Source organism: Phyllobates terribilis, unplaced genomic scaffold, assembly GCF_046119375.1.
Source record: "Phyllobates terribilis strain yellow unplaced genomic scaffold, ASM4611937v1 Scaffold_12__6_contigs__length_324123572, whole genome shotgun sequence".
Taxonomy (NCBI): Eukaryota; Metazoa; Chordata; class Amphibia; order Anura; family Dendrobatidae; genus Phyllobates; species Phyllobates terribilis.
In genome coordinates, this window is record NW_027362772.1 from 8,091,463 (window position 1) to 8,103,082 (window position 11,620).

General features: G+C 45.7%; 2 protein-coding genes across 2 annotated transcripts in view; one reads left to right on the top strand and one right to left on the bottom strand.

The window, feature by feature from the left end:
- The window catches only part of LOC141171888 (gastrula zinc finger protein XlCGF66.1-like), a 469,561-nt gene that overhangs the window by 183,235 nt on the left and 274,706 nt on the right, over positions 1-11,620 (top strand). The gene's annotated exons all lie outside the window — the stretch shown is intronic.
- Positions 1-11,620, bottom strand: part of LOC141172877 (uncharacterized) — a 41,222-nt gene that overhangs the window by 28,907 nt on the left and 695 nt on the right. The window contains exon 2 of the mRNA XM_073657499.1: positions 1,855-1,979. Within this exon, the coding sequence (XP_073513600.1) occupies positions 1,855-1,979 (125 nt within the window). The remainder of the gene's footprint in view (positions 1-1,854; positions 1,980-11,620) is intronic.

The window sequence follows — 11,620 nt, forward strand, 5'->3', positions numbered from 1 at the left end:
ATTTCATTAATCCCTTAATGGCCCAGGGCGTATTAGTACTCACCAGGCTGTCACCCCCTGTTCAGCGGGGGCTCCGGCGCTGAGCCCGCACTGAACCGGGGACATGTCAGCTGATTCTTACAGCTGACATGTGCCCGCAACAGCCGCAGGTGGAATCGCGATCCACCCGCAGCTGTTAACATGTTAAATGCCGCTGTCAATCTCCGACAGCGGCATTTAACATTCTCGCGCCGGAAGCGCGGCATTAGCCCCGCCCATCGGTGACCCCCTCACGTGATCGCGGGTCACCGATGGGTGGGCATGACAACCCTGGGTCTGCAGCAGACTCCAGTGGTTGTCATGCAAAGATTACTATGAGCGCCACCTAGTGGTCAGCGCTCATAGTACAGGTGCATTTATGCTACATAGAGGTGACTTGTTGATCACCTCTATGTAGCAGAGGCGATCAGACAGTTGCTGCTTCTAGTATCCTATGGAGACTATAGAAGCATGCAGAAAAAGTTTAAAAAAAATGTTTTTAAAAATATTTAAAAAAAATATAATAGTTTAAATCACCCCCCTTTTACCCCACATACACATATTTGGTATCGCCGCGTTCAGAATCGCCCGATCTATCAATATAAAAAAAAGAATTAATCTGATCGGTAAACGGCGCAACGAGAAAAAAATTCCAAACGCCACAATTACGTTTTTTTGGTTGCCGCAACATGGCAATAAAATGCAATAACGGGCGATCAAAACATCGTATCTACCCCAAAATGGTATCAAAAAAGTCAGCCTGGCGCGCAAAAAATAAGTCCTCACCCAGCCCAAGATCCCCAAAAAAAAATCGAGATGCTACGGGTCTCGGAAAATGGCACCATTTTTTTTTTTTTTTTTTAGCAAACTTTGGATTCTTTTTTCACCACTTAAATAAAAAAAGAACCTATACATGTTTGGTGTCTACGAACTCGTAATGACCTGGAGAATAATAATGACAGGTCAGTTTTAGCATTCAGTGAACGTGGTAAAAAAAACAACTGTGAAATTGGAAAGAAAAAAAAACAAACAACAACTGTGGAATTGCATTTTTTTTTTTTACAATGTCACCGCACTTGGAATTGTTTTCCCGTACACGATATGGTAAAACTAGTAATGTCGTTTAAAAGTACAACTCGTCCCACAAAAAATAAGCCCTCACACGGCCATATTGCCCAAAAAATAAAAACGCTATGGCTCTGGGAACAAGGGGAGTGAAAAACGAAAATGCAAAAATGGTAAATCCCAAGGTCGCGAAGGGGTTAAACAATGGATCGCCTGTAGCAGTGAATTTGTAGCATATGGCATTCAGTGTCTGGGGTGTACTGTCAGATATGTCGGCTGCTGCTCCCGTAAATAAGGCAGAGAATTAATGAGCACATAGGAGACCCCACTAATCCCGCGGCCATTAACCCCTCCAACGATTCCACACATTTCCTAAGAGAGCACAATGGTGACTGTAAGAACGTTCAGTTTTGTGGCATTGAAAGGGTAAATAGCTGAGGTGGAGGAGAGATGGCGGAGGAGCATTGCTGAACCTGAGGGTAAATCCATCGCACCGGAGGAATACAGAGAATATGGGGGCGATTATCACCAGTATCTACATCACTGTGCGGGAACTAGGAGAGAAGCAGCGGCCATTGTGTGAGGACGTCTCTGGGCTTCTGTCCTTCATCCTGCAGTCATCTGAAGGGATCTAATGTGGACGGGAACCAGCGAAGCCGCATTCTGTCCACAGCTGTTACCTCACTGTTCACACCACACAGAGACCCCCAAAGAGCCTCCGTGCTGAAGGGGTTAATGCCCACTGCGCCCAGTAATGGGGTCTCCACATACCTCCACCTGCAGAGCCGCCACCACGTATATGGCTGTTGTGTGCGCACAGGACCTGTGATGAGGTCACAGGAAGGGAGGAGTCAGGGGTCACATGATCAGGGGCCTCAGTGGATGCACGGTTGAGCCTAGAATGTATGGGCTCCTGTCAGGTACATACACTGCTCAAAAAAATAAAGGGAACACTGAAATAACACATCCTAGATCCGAATGAATGAAATCTTCTCATTGAATACTTTGTTCTGTACAAAGGTAAATGTGCTGACAACAAAATCACACAAAAATCATCAATGGAAATCACATTTATTAACCAATGGAGGCCTGGATTTGGAGTCACCCCCAAAATTACAGTGGAAAAACACACTACAGGATGATCCAACTTTGATGTAATGTCCTTAAAACAAGTCAAAATGAGGCTCAGTATTGTGTGTGGCCTCCACGTGCCTGTATGACCTCCCTACAACGCCTGGGCATGCTCCTGATGAGGCTCAGTATTGTGTGTGGCCTCCACATGCCTGTATGACCTCCCTACAACGCCTGGGCATGCTACTGATGAGGCTGAGTATTGTGTGTGGCCTCCACGTGCCTGAATGACCTCCCTACAACGCCTGGGCATGCTCCTGATGAGGTTGCGGATGGTCTCCTGTGGGATCTCCTCCCAGACCTGGACTAAAGCATTCACCAACTCCTGGACAGTCTGTGGTGCAGCGTGACGTTGCTGGATGGAGCGAGACATGATGTCCCAGATGTGCTCAATCGGATTCAGGTCTGGGGAACGGACGGGCCAGTCCATAGCTTCAATGCCTTCATCTTGCAGGAACTGCTGACACATTCCAGCCACATGAGGTCTGGCATTGTCCTGCATTAGGAGGAACCCAGGGCCAACCGCACCAGCATATGGTCTCACAAGGGGTCTGAGGATCTCATCTCAGTACCTAATGGCAGTCAGGCTACCTCTGGCGAGCACATGGAGGGCTGTGCGGCCCTCCAAAGAAATGCCACCCCACACCATTACTGACCCATTGCCAAACCTGTCATGCTGAAGGATGCTGCAGGCAGCAGATCGCTCTCCACGGCGTCTCCAGACTCTGTCACATGTGCTCAGTATGAACCTGCTTTCATCTGTGAAGAGCACAGGGCGCCAGTGGCGACTTTGCCAATCCTGGTGTTCTGTGGCAAATGCCAAACGTCCTGCACGGTGTTGGGCTGTGAGCACAACCCCCATCTGTGGACGTCGGGCCCCCATACCACCCTCATGGAGTCGTTTTCTAACCGTTTGTGCAGACACATGAACATTTGTGGCCTGCTGGAGGTCATTTTGCAGGGCTCTGGGAGTGTTTCTCTTGTTCCTCCTTGCACAAAGGCGGAGGTAGTGGTTCTGCTGTTGGGTTGTTGCCCTCCTACGGCCCCCTCCACGTCTCCTGGTGTACTGGCCTGTCTCCTGGTAGCGCCTCCATCCTCTGGACACTACGCTGACAGACACAGCAAACCTTCTTGCCACAGCTCGCATTGATGTGCCATCCTGAATGAGCTGCACTACCTGAGCAACTTCTGCGGGTTGTAGAGTCTGTCTCATGCTACCACAAGTGTGAAAGCACAACCAACATTCAAAAGTGACCAAAACATTAGCCAGAAAGCATTGGTACTGAGCTGTAGTCTGTGGTGCCCACCTGCAGAACCACTCCTTTATTGAGGGTGTCTTGATAATTGGCAATAATTTCCATCTATTGTCTATTCCATTTGCACAACAGCATGTGAAATTGATTGTCAATCAGTGTTGCTTCCTAAGTGGACAGTTGATTTCACAGAAGTTTGATTTACTTGGAGTCATATTCTGTTGTTTAAGTGTTACCTTTATTTTTTTGAGCAGTGTATTATTGGAGGCAGCAGAATGTATGGGCTCCTGTCAGGTATATATTATTGGAGGTAGGAGAATGTATGGGCTCCTGTCAGGTATATATTATTGGAGGCAGGAGAATGTATGGGCTTCTGTCAGGTATATATTATTGGAGGCAGCAGAATGTATGGGCTCCTGTCAGGTATATATTATTGGAGGCAGCAGAATGTATGGGCTCCTGTCAGGTATATATTATTGGAGGCAGCAGAATGTATGGACTCCTGTCAGGTATATATTATTGGAGGTAGGAGAATGTATGGGCTCCTGTCAGGTATATATTATTGGAGGCAGCAGAATGTATGGGCTCCTGTCAGGTATATATTATTGGAGGCAGCAGAATGTATGGGCTCCTGTCAGGTATATATTATTGGAGGCAGCAGAATGTATGGGCTCCTGTCAGGTATATATTATTGGAGGCAGCAGAATGTATGGGTTTCTGTCAGGTATATATTATTGGAGGCAGGAGAATGTATGGGCTCCTGTCGGGTATATATTATTGGAGGCAGGAGAATGTATGGGCTCCTGTCGGGTATATATTATTGGAGGCAGCAGAATGTATGGGCTCCTGTCGGGTATATATTATTGGAGGCAGCAGAATGTATGGGCTCCTGTCGGGTATATATTATTGGAGGCAGCAGAATGTATGGGTTTCTGTCAGGTATATATTATTGGAGGCAGGAGAATGTATGGGCTCCTGTCGGGTATATATTGTTGGAGGCAGCAGAATGTATGGGCTCCTGTCAGGTATATATTATTGGAGGCAGGAGAATGTATGGGCTCCTGTCAGGTATATATTATTGGAGGCAGCAGAATGTATGGGTTTCTGTCAGGTATATATTATTGGAGGCAGGAGAATGTATGGGCTCCTGTCGGGTATATATTGTTGGAGGCAGCAGAATGTATGGGTTTCTGTCAGGTATATATTATTGGAGGCAGGAGAATGTATGGGCTCCTGTCAGGTATATATTATTGGAGGCAGCAGAATGTATGGGCTCCTGTCAGGTATATATTACTGGAGGCAGCAGAATGTATGGGTTTCTGTCAGGTATATATTATTGGAGGCAGCAGAATGTATGGGTTTCTGTCAGGTATATATTATTGGAGGCAGGAGAATGTATGGGCTCCTGTCGGGTATATATTGTTGGAGGCAGCAGAATGTATGGGCTCCTGTCAGGTATATATTATTGGAGGCAGGAGAATGTATGGGCTCCTGTCAGGTATATATTATTGGAGGCAGCAGAATGTATGGGCTCCTGTCAGGTATATATTACTGGAGGCAGCAGAATGTATGGGCTCCTGTCAGGTATATATTATTGGAGGCAGCAGAATGTATGGACTCCTGTCAGGTATATATTATTGGAGGCAGCAGAATGTATGGGCTCCTGTCAGGTATATATTATTGGAGGCAGCAGAATGTATGGGCTCCTGTCAGGTATATATTATTGGAGGCAGCAGAATGTATGGGCTCCTGTCAGGTATATATTATTGGAGGCAGCAGAATCTATGGGCTCCTGTCAGGTATATATTATTGGAGGCAGGAGAATGTATGGGCTCCTGTCAGGTATATATTATTGGAGGCAGGAGAATGTATGGGCTTCTGTCAGGTATATAGCAGACGCGTGACCTGTCACATGACTAAATGACGTCATGGAAGGTCCTTTCACACCACCGCGAGCTGTACAAGAGACCGGACGCAGCGGAGAAAATACTGGGGGCCATGAGAAGGTGAGAATAAGGTTATTTTTTATTTTAAATTCTTTTTTTACAGGTTCTATGGTACCAGTGTCTGGATGAGAGTCTCCTCTTCTCCAGACCCGGGTGCCATCCGCACATTGAATCGCTTAATATCTGCATGTGCACATGTACTCATGCGGATATTAAGTGATTCAATGCAAGTCAATGGCGGCAATTACGCTGCGTGTCGGCAAAATTAATGGACATGGAGCGTATTTTTCCGCAATGATAATCTGCAGCGGAAATTTCCACAGCATTTGCACAGCACATGAGGATTATCATTGGGGACCATGGGGCACGTATTACCAAGCGTTTTTTAACCCCTTAAATACCGGGGACGTATTAGTACGCATATTTGCGTACTGCCCGTTCAGTGAGGGCTGCTGCGCTGAGTCCTCACTGAACGGAGCACATGTCAGCTGATTCTTACAGCTGACATGTGCCCGCAACAGCCGCGGGTGGAATCGTGATCCACCCGCGGCTGTTAACATGTTAAATGCCGCTGTCAATCTCTGACAGCAGCATTTAACGCGCGCTTCCGGGTAGTGCGTCATAAGCCCCGCCCACCGGCGACCCCGTCACGTGATGGCGGGTCGCCGATGGGGGGCATGACAACCCAGGGTCTGCAGCAGACGCCTGTGGTTGTCATGATCTTGTCGCTATGAGCGCCACCTAGTGGTCGGCGCTCATAGCACAGGACCATTTCTGCTGCATGCAGGGGACCTGCTCGTCCCCTGTATGTAGCAGAGGCGATCGGATAGTTGCTGCTTCTAGTCTCCTATGGAGACTATAGAAGCATGCAAAAAGTAAAAAAAAAAAGTTTTTAAAAATATAAAAAAAATAAAAAAATATAAAAGTTTAAATCACCCCCCTTTTGCACCATTCAAAATAAAATAATAAAAAATAAACCCCACATACACATATTTGGTATCGCCGCGTTCAGAATCGCCCGATCTATCAATATAAAAAAAGAATTAATCCGATCGGTAAACGGCGTAACGAGAAAAAAATTCTAAACGCCAGAATTACGTTTTTTGGTCGCCGCAAAATTGCAATAAAATGCAATAACGGGCGATCAAAACATCGGATCTACCCCAAATGTTATCAATAAAAATGTCAGCCCAGTGCGCAAAAAATAAGCCATCAACCAGCCCCAGATCACGAAAAATGGAGACGCTACGGGTCTTAGAAAATGGCGCTATTTTTTTATTTTATTTTTTACCAAATTTTGGATTTTTTTTCACCACTTAAATATAAAAGAACCTATACATGTTTGGTGTCTATGAACTCGTAATGACCTGTAGAATAAGAAAGGCAGGTCAGTTTTAGCATTCAGTGAACGTGGTAAAAAATAAAAATAAAAAACAACTGTGGTATTGCACTTTTTTTCAATTTTACCGCACTTGGAATTTTTTTCCCGTTTTCCCGTACAGGATATGGTAAAACTAGTAATGGCGTTGAAAAGTACAACTCGTCCCGCAAAAAATAAGCCCTCACATAGCCATATTGACCAAAAAATAAAAACGCTATGGCTCTGGGAACAAGGGGAGCAAAAACGAAAATGCAAAAACGGAAAATGCTCCGGGGCTTAAGGGGTTAAGTGTTTTCGCTGCGGAAATTCTGAAGCAAAAACACTTGAAAAACGCATAGTGGGCACGCAGCCTAACTTCCTGTTAATGCTTCGGACCTTTTTTTTCCTTAACAAAGTCCCGGATATCCCCTTTAAGGATGTTTACATCCATGCAGCTTGTACAAGTGAACACGATTTTAAAAGTAGGCTAAATGTCCAAGTCATGTTATTAATAGGACCCTATATACAGATGCATCATGGGCTTTTCCTGCCACATGCATATAGTGAAAGTCTAAAATCCAAATGTGTAATTTGCCTCAGAGTAGAAGTGTTTTAACTACAGTCACAATAATTACTAATCACTCACAGAAATCTCTAACTTTTAATCAGAAATAAATATTGTATAAATAACCTTTTTACATATAGAAATATTCTTTAAATAACATTAGCAGAACTAAATATTGTAGTAATAACATTTGAACATTATATATAGAAAAGTACTTTTTTCTAAAAGTGATTTTTTAGCCTTGTAAACTCTATACTTTAGTAGGTTTTATTTTTGTTATTTCTGATGTATTTGAAAAATGACAACTTCACCTTCTTACAATAATGCTAAGAACACGATCCCTTTTATAAGTACAATTTTTTTTCATAAAAGTGCAAAACTTTATAACATAAAAAAATTGGTCAAATACAAAAAAAATAAATAAATCAGGAGAGTGCCTCCTGAATGCATAAAAATTTGCACAGCCCCATCCCATAGGATGCATCATCCACAAGAAACAGTGATTGCAAGAAGAGAGGAGGCAATGGATCAACACCAGAGATGCCCATCGGACCGGATTGCATGTGAGTATGATTAAAGGTCTTTTTTGCATTATGCAGAGCGGCTTGAAGACTTACACATGTGGTCAAAATTGTTGGTTCCCCTCGTTTAATGAAAGAAAAACCCACAATGGTCACAGAAATAACTTGAATCTGACAAAAGTAATAATAAATTAAAAATCTATGAAAATTAACAAATGAAAGTCAGACATTGCTTTTCCGCTTCCACAGAATTTAAAAAAAAATTAAACTGATAAAATAGGCCTGGACAGAAATGATGGTACCCCTGAAAATAATGTGACAAAAGGGACATGTTAAATCACGTTGTGCCCACTAATTATCATCACAGGTATCTAAAATCCTGTAATCAGTCAGTGGGCCTGTATATAGGACTACAGATACTCATTGTGCTGTTTGATGACATGGTGTACCACACTCAACATGGACCAGATTAAGCAAAGGAAAAAGTTGTCTCAGGAGATTAGAAAGAAAATTATAGACAAGCATGTTAAAGGTAAAGGTTATAAGACCATCTCCAAGCAGCGTGATGTTCCTGTGACTACAGTTGCACACATTATTCAGAAATTTAAGATCCATGGGACTGTAGCCAATCTCCCTGGACGTGGCCGCAGGAGGAAAATTGATCACAAATCAAAGAGACGAATAATACAAATGATAACAAAAGAGCCCAGGAAAACTTCTAAAGAGATTAAAGGTGAACTTCAAGCACAAGGAACATCAGTGTCAGATCGCACCATTCGTTGTTGTTTGATCCAAAGTGGACTTCATGGGAGATGACCAAGGAGAACACCATTGTTGAAAAAAAATCATAAAAAAGCCAGGCTGGAATTTGCCAAACTACATGTTGACAAGCCACATGTAGCATCGGCGTCTCTGCCCCCTGCCAGGCAGAGACGCCGTCCCTCTCACCGCCGCGCTCCCCGCCCGGCGTTCTCCAGCGCTCCTCTTCCTGCTGCTGCCAGTGTGCGCTGCTTCCCGGGCACTGTGCTTAGGGCGCGTGCGCTCCCTCCCTCTTAAAGGGGCCGCACGCGCCGCCCTAAGGAGTCCCCGGCCAATTGCCGGAGGTCCTCCCATATATAAGGCACCTCCTCCAATATGGAGGTGCCCGAGCAATAGTTGTTGCACAGTGTACTTACCTCTGCTTCAGCCCTCAGGTCCCGCTGCTAGCCTGACTACTAGTTATGCCCGCCAGCCTGACTACCAGTCCAGTCCACCAGCCTGACTACTCTCCAGCCCGACAGTCTGTCTTCCGTTCAGTCCGCCAGTCTGTCTATGGGCTTTGCCCGCCTGCTTACCTGGAAGCACCTGCCCGCTACCTGCCATGCCTACCTGGAGGCTCCTGCTTGCTACCTGCTGTGCCTACCTAGAGGCTCCTGCCTGTCACTTGCCGTGATCACCTGACAGCCTACCTAGAGGCTCCTGCCTGTCACTTGCCGTGACCACCTGTCAGCCTACCTGGAGGCTCCTGCCCGTCACTTGCCGTGACCACCTGACAGCCTACCTAGAGGCTCCTGCCTGTCACCTGCCGTGACCACCTGACAACCTACCTAGAGGCTCCCACCTGTCGCCTGCCGTGTCTGCCAGTCCATCCACCCGGATCACTCATCAGCCTGCCTGCTGTGCCCATCTGCAATACCGGTCAGTCCCTGCCATCTGTACCATGGGAGTCACCTGCTCCCTTACAAGGTCGTCCCCAGAGTAGCACCTGGTCCCTCTGCTCGGACCCTCCCTGGTCACGGAGTCGATTGAGCCACCGTACGACCTAGGTCGCTCCGAGTTGATACCTAGTTACGCCCCTCTGGGTCCCTCCTTCCACCGCAGCACAGAGGTTCCACCACCCGGATCCGTAACACCACAAAGCTTCTGGGAGAATGTCCTATGGACAGATGAGACAAAATGGAAGTTTTTGGCAAAGCACATCAGCTCTATGTTCACAGACCGAAAAATGAAGCATATCAAGAAAAGAACACTGTCCCTACTGTGAAACATGGTGAAGGCTCTGTTATGTTCTGGGGTTGCTTTGCTGCATCTGGCACAGGGTGTCTTGAATCTGTGCAGGGTACAATGAAATCTCAAGACTATCGACGGATTCTAGAGAGAAATGTGCTGCCCAGTGTCAGAAAGCTTGGTCTCAGTCGCAGGTCAGGGGTCTTTCAACAGGATAATGACCCAAAACACAGCTAAAAACACCCAAGAATGGCTAAGAGGAAAACATTGGACTATTCTGAAGTGGCTTCTAGGAGCCCTGACCTAAATCCTATTGAGCATCTTTGGAAAGAGCTGAAACATGCCGTCTGGAAAAGGCAACCTTCAAACACGAGACAACTGGAGCAGTTTGCTCATGAGGAGTGGCCAAAATACCTGTCGAGAGGTGCAGAAGTCTCATTGACAGTTACAGGAATCGTTTGATTGCAGTGATTGCCTCAAAAGGTTGTTCAGCAAAATATAAAGTTAAGAAGAACCATCATTTCTGTCCAGGCCGATTTCATGAGTTTAATTTTTTTTTTTATTCTGTGGAAGCAGAAAAGCAATGTCTGACTTTCATTTGTTCATTTTCATCGATTTTTAATTTATTATTACTTTTGTCAGATTCAAGTTATTTCTGTGACCATTGTGGGTTTTTCTTTCATTAAACGAGGGGTACCAACAATTTTGACCATGTGTGTATATGCAGCATTCTAGAATGCTTTAACAGAGGGCTGAAAGATGCGTACCCTACTTTATATGGGGAAAACATGGTGATAGGTTCCCTTTAATAAGCATTAAAAAATACTGATGCTATTTTAGAGTTGAAAATTGTGATGACAGGTTTTCTTTTGATGGGTTTTGTATGTTTAAAATACAGCGTTAGGCTATGTTCACACTCAGATGTCAGTGTCTCAGGTATGTGTGGTCACAGTTTCCACTGGTACTGGTGACACTGACACATGCAGACCCATTCAAATGAGTCTGTGCACATGTCTGAGTGTTTCCACGGACTGTGTGTCCATGGGCAAAACACGCTGACACGCAAAAATGTCCCACACAGATGACATGTACCGGCGCCAGGGAATCAGTGTAGTTAGTGTTGTTCCCAAGCGCCGGGTGCTGAACACTGCCCTCATCATAGTTTCCTGCTTGAGCTGCGATCAACACCAGCAGGGGACCATGATGAGAGCAGTAGTGTCTGCTCCCGGTGTGTCCAACTGTAAAAATAAAAAATCTTTAGATTCACCTGTCAGAAGATGTCCCCCACTGTAATCCATCTGACCGCTCTCGCCGAGGAGCCAGGGAGAATGACTCACTCCAGTGAGCGGCCCTGGAGCTGCGCTGAGCTCAGTGAGTGACAGGACACCACTCGCTGAGTGCAGCTCGGGGCTGCTTGCTGCAGTGAGTCATTCTTCCTGGCTCCTCGGCGAGAACGGTCGCATGGATTACAGTGGGGGACACGGGTGAGTTTAAGGATTTTATACTTTATTCTTATTTTAACAGTTGGAGACATCGGGAGCAGACTACTACTCTCATCATGGACCCCTGATGGTGCTGATCTCAGTGCAAGCAAGGACAATGATGAGGGTAGCGTTCAGCACCCTTCGCTTAGGAACAGTGTTAACTGTACCACTGATTCCCAAGCTCCGGTACATGCAATCCTGATGTGGCCACACAGACATCTCCAGTACTGTTTTTTCCACTTCCGGAAATATCCAGACGTGAAACTGATGGTCCCAACCCCATTTATAAGG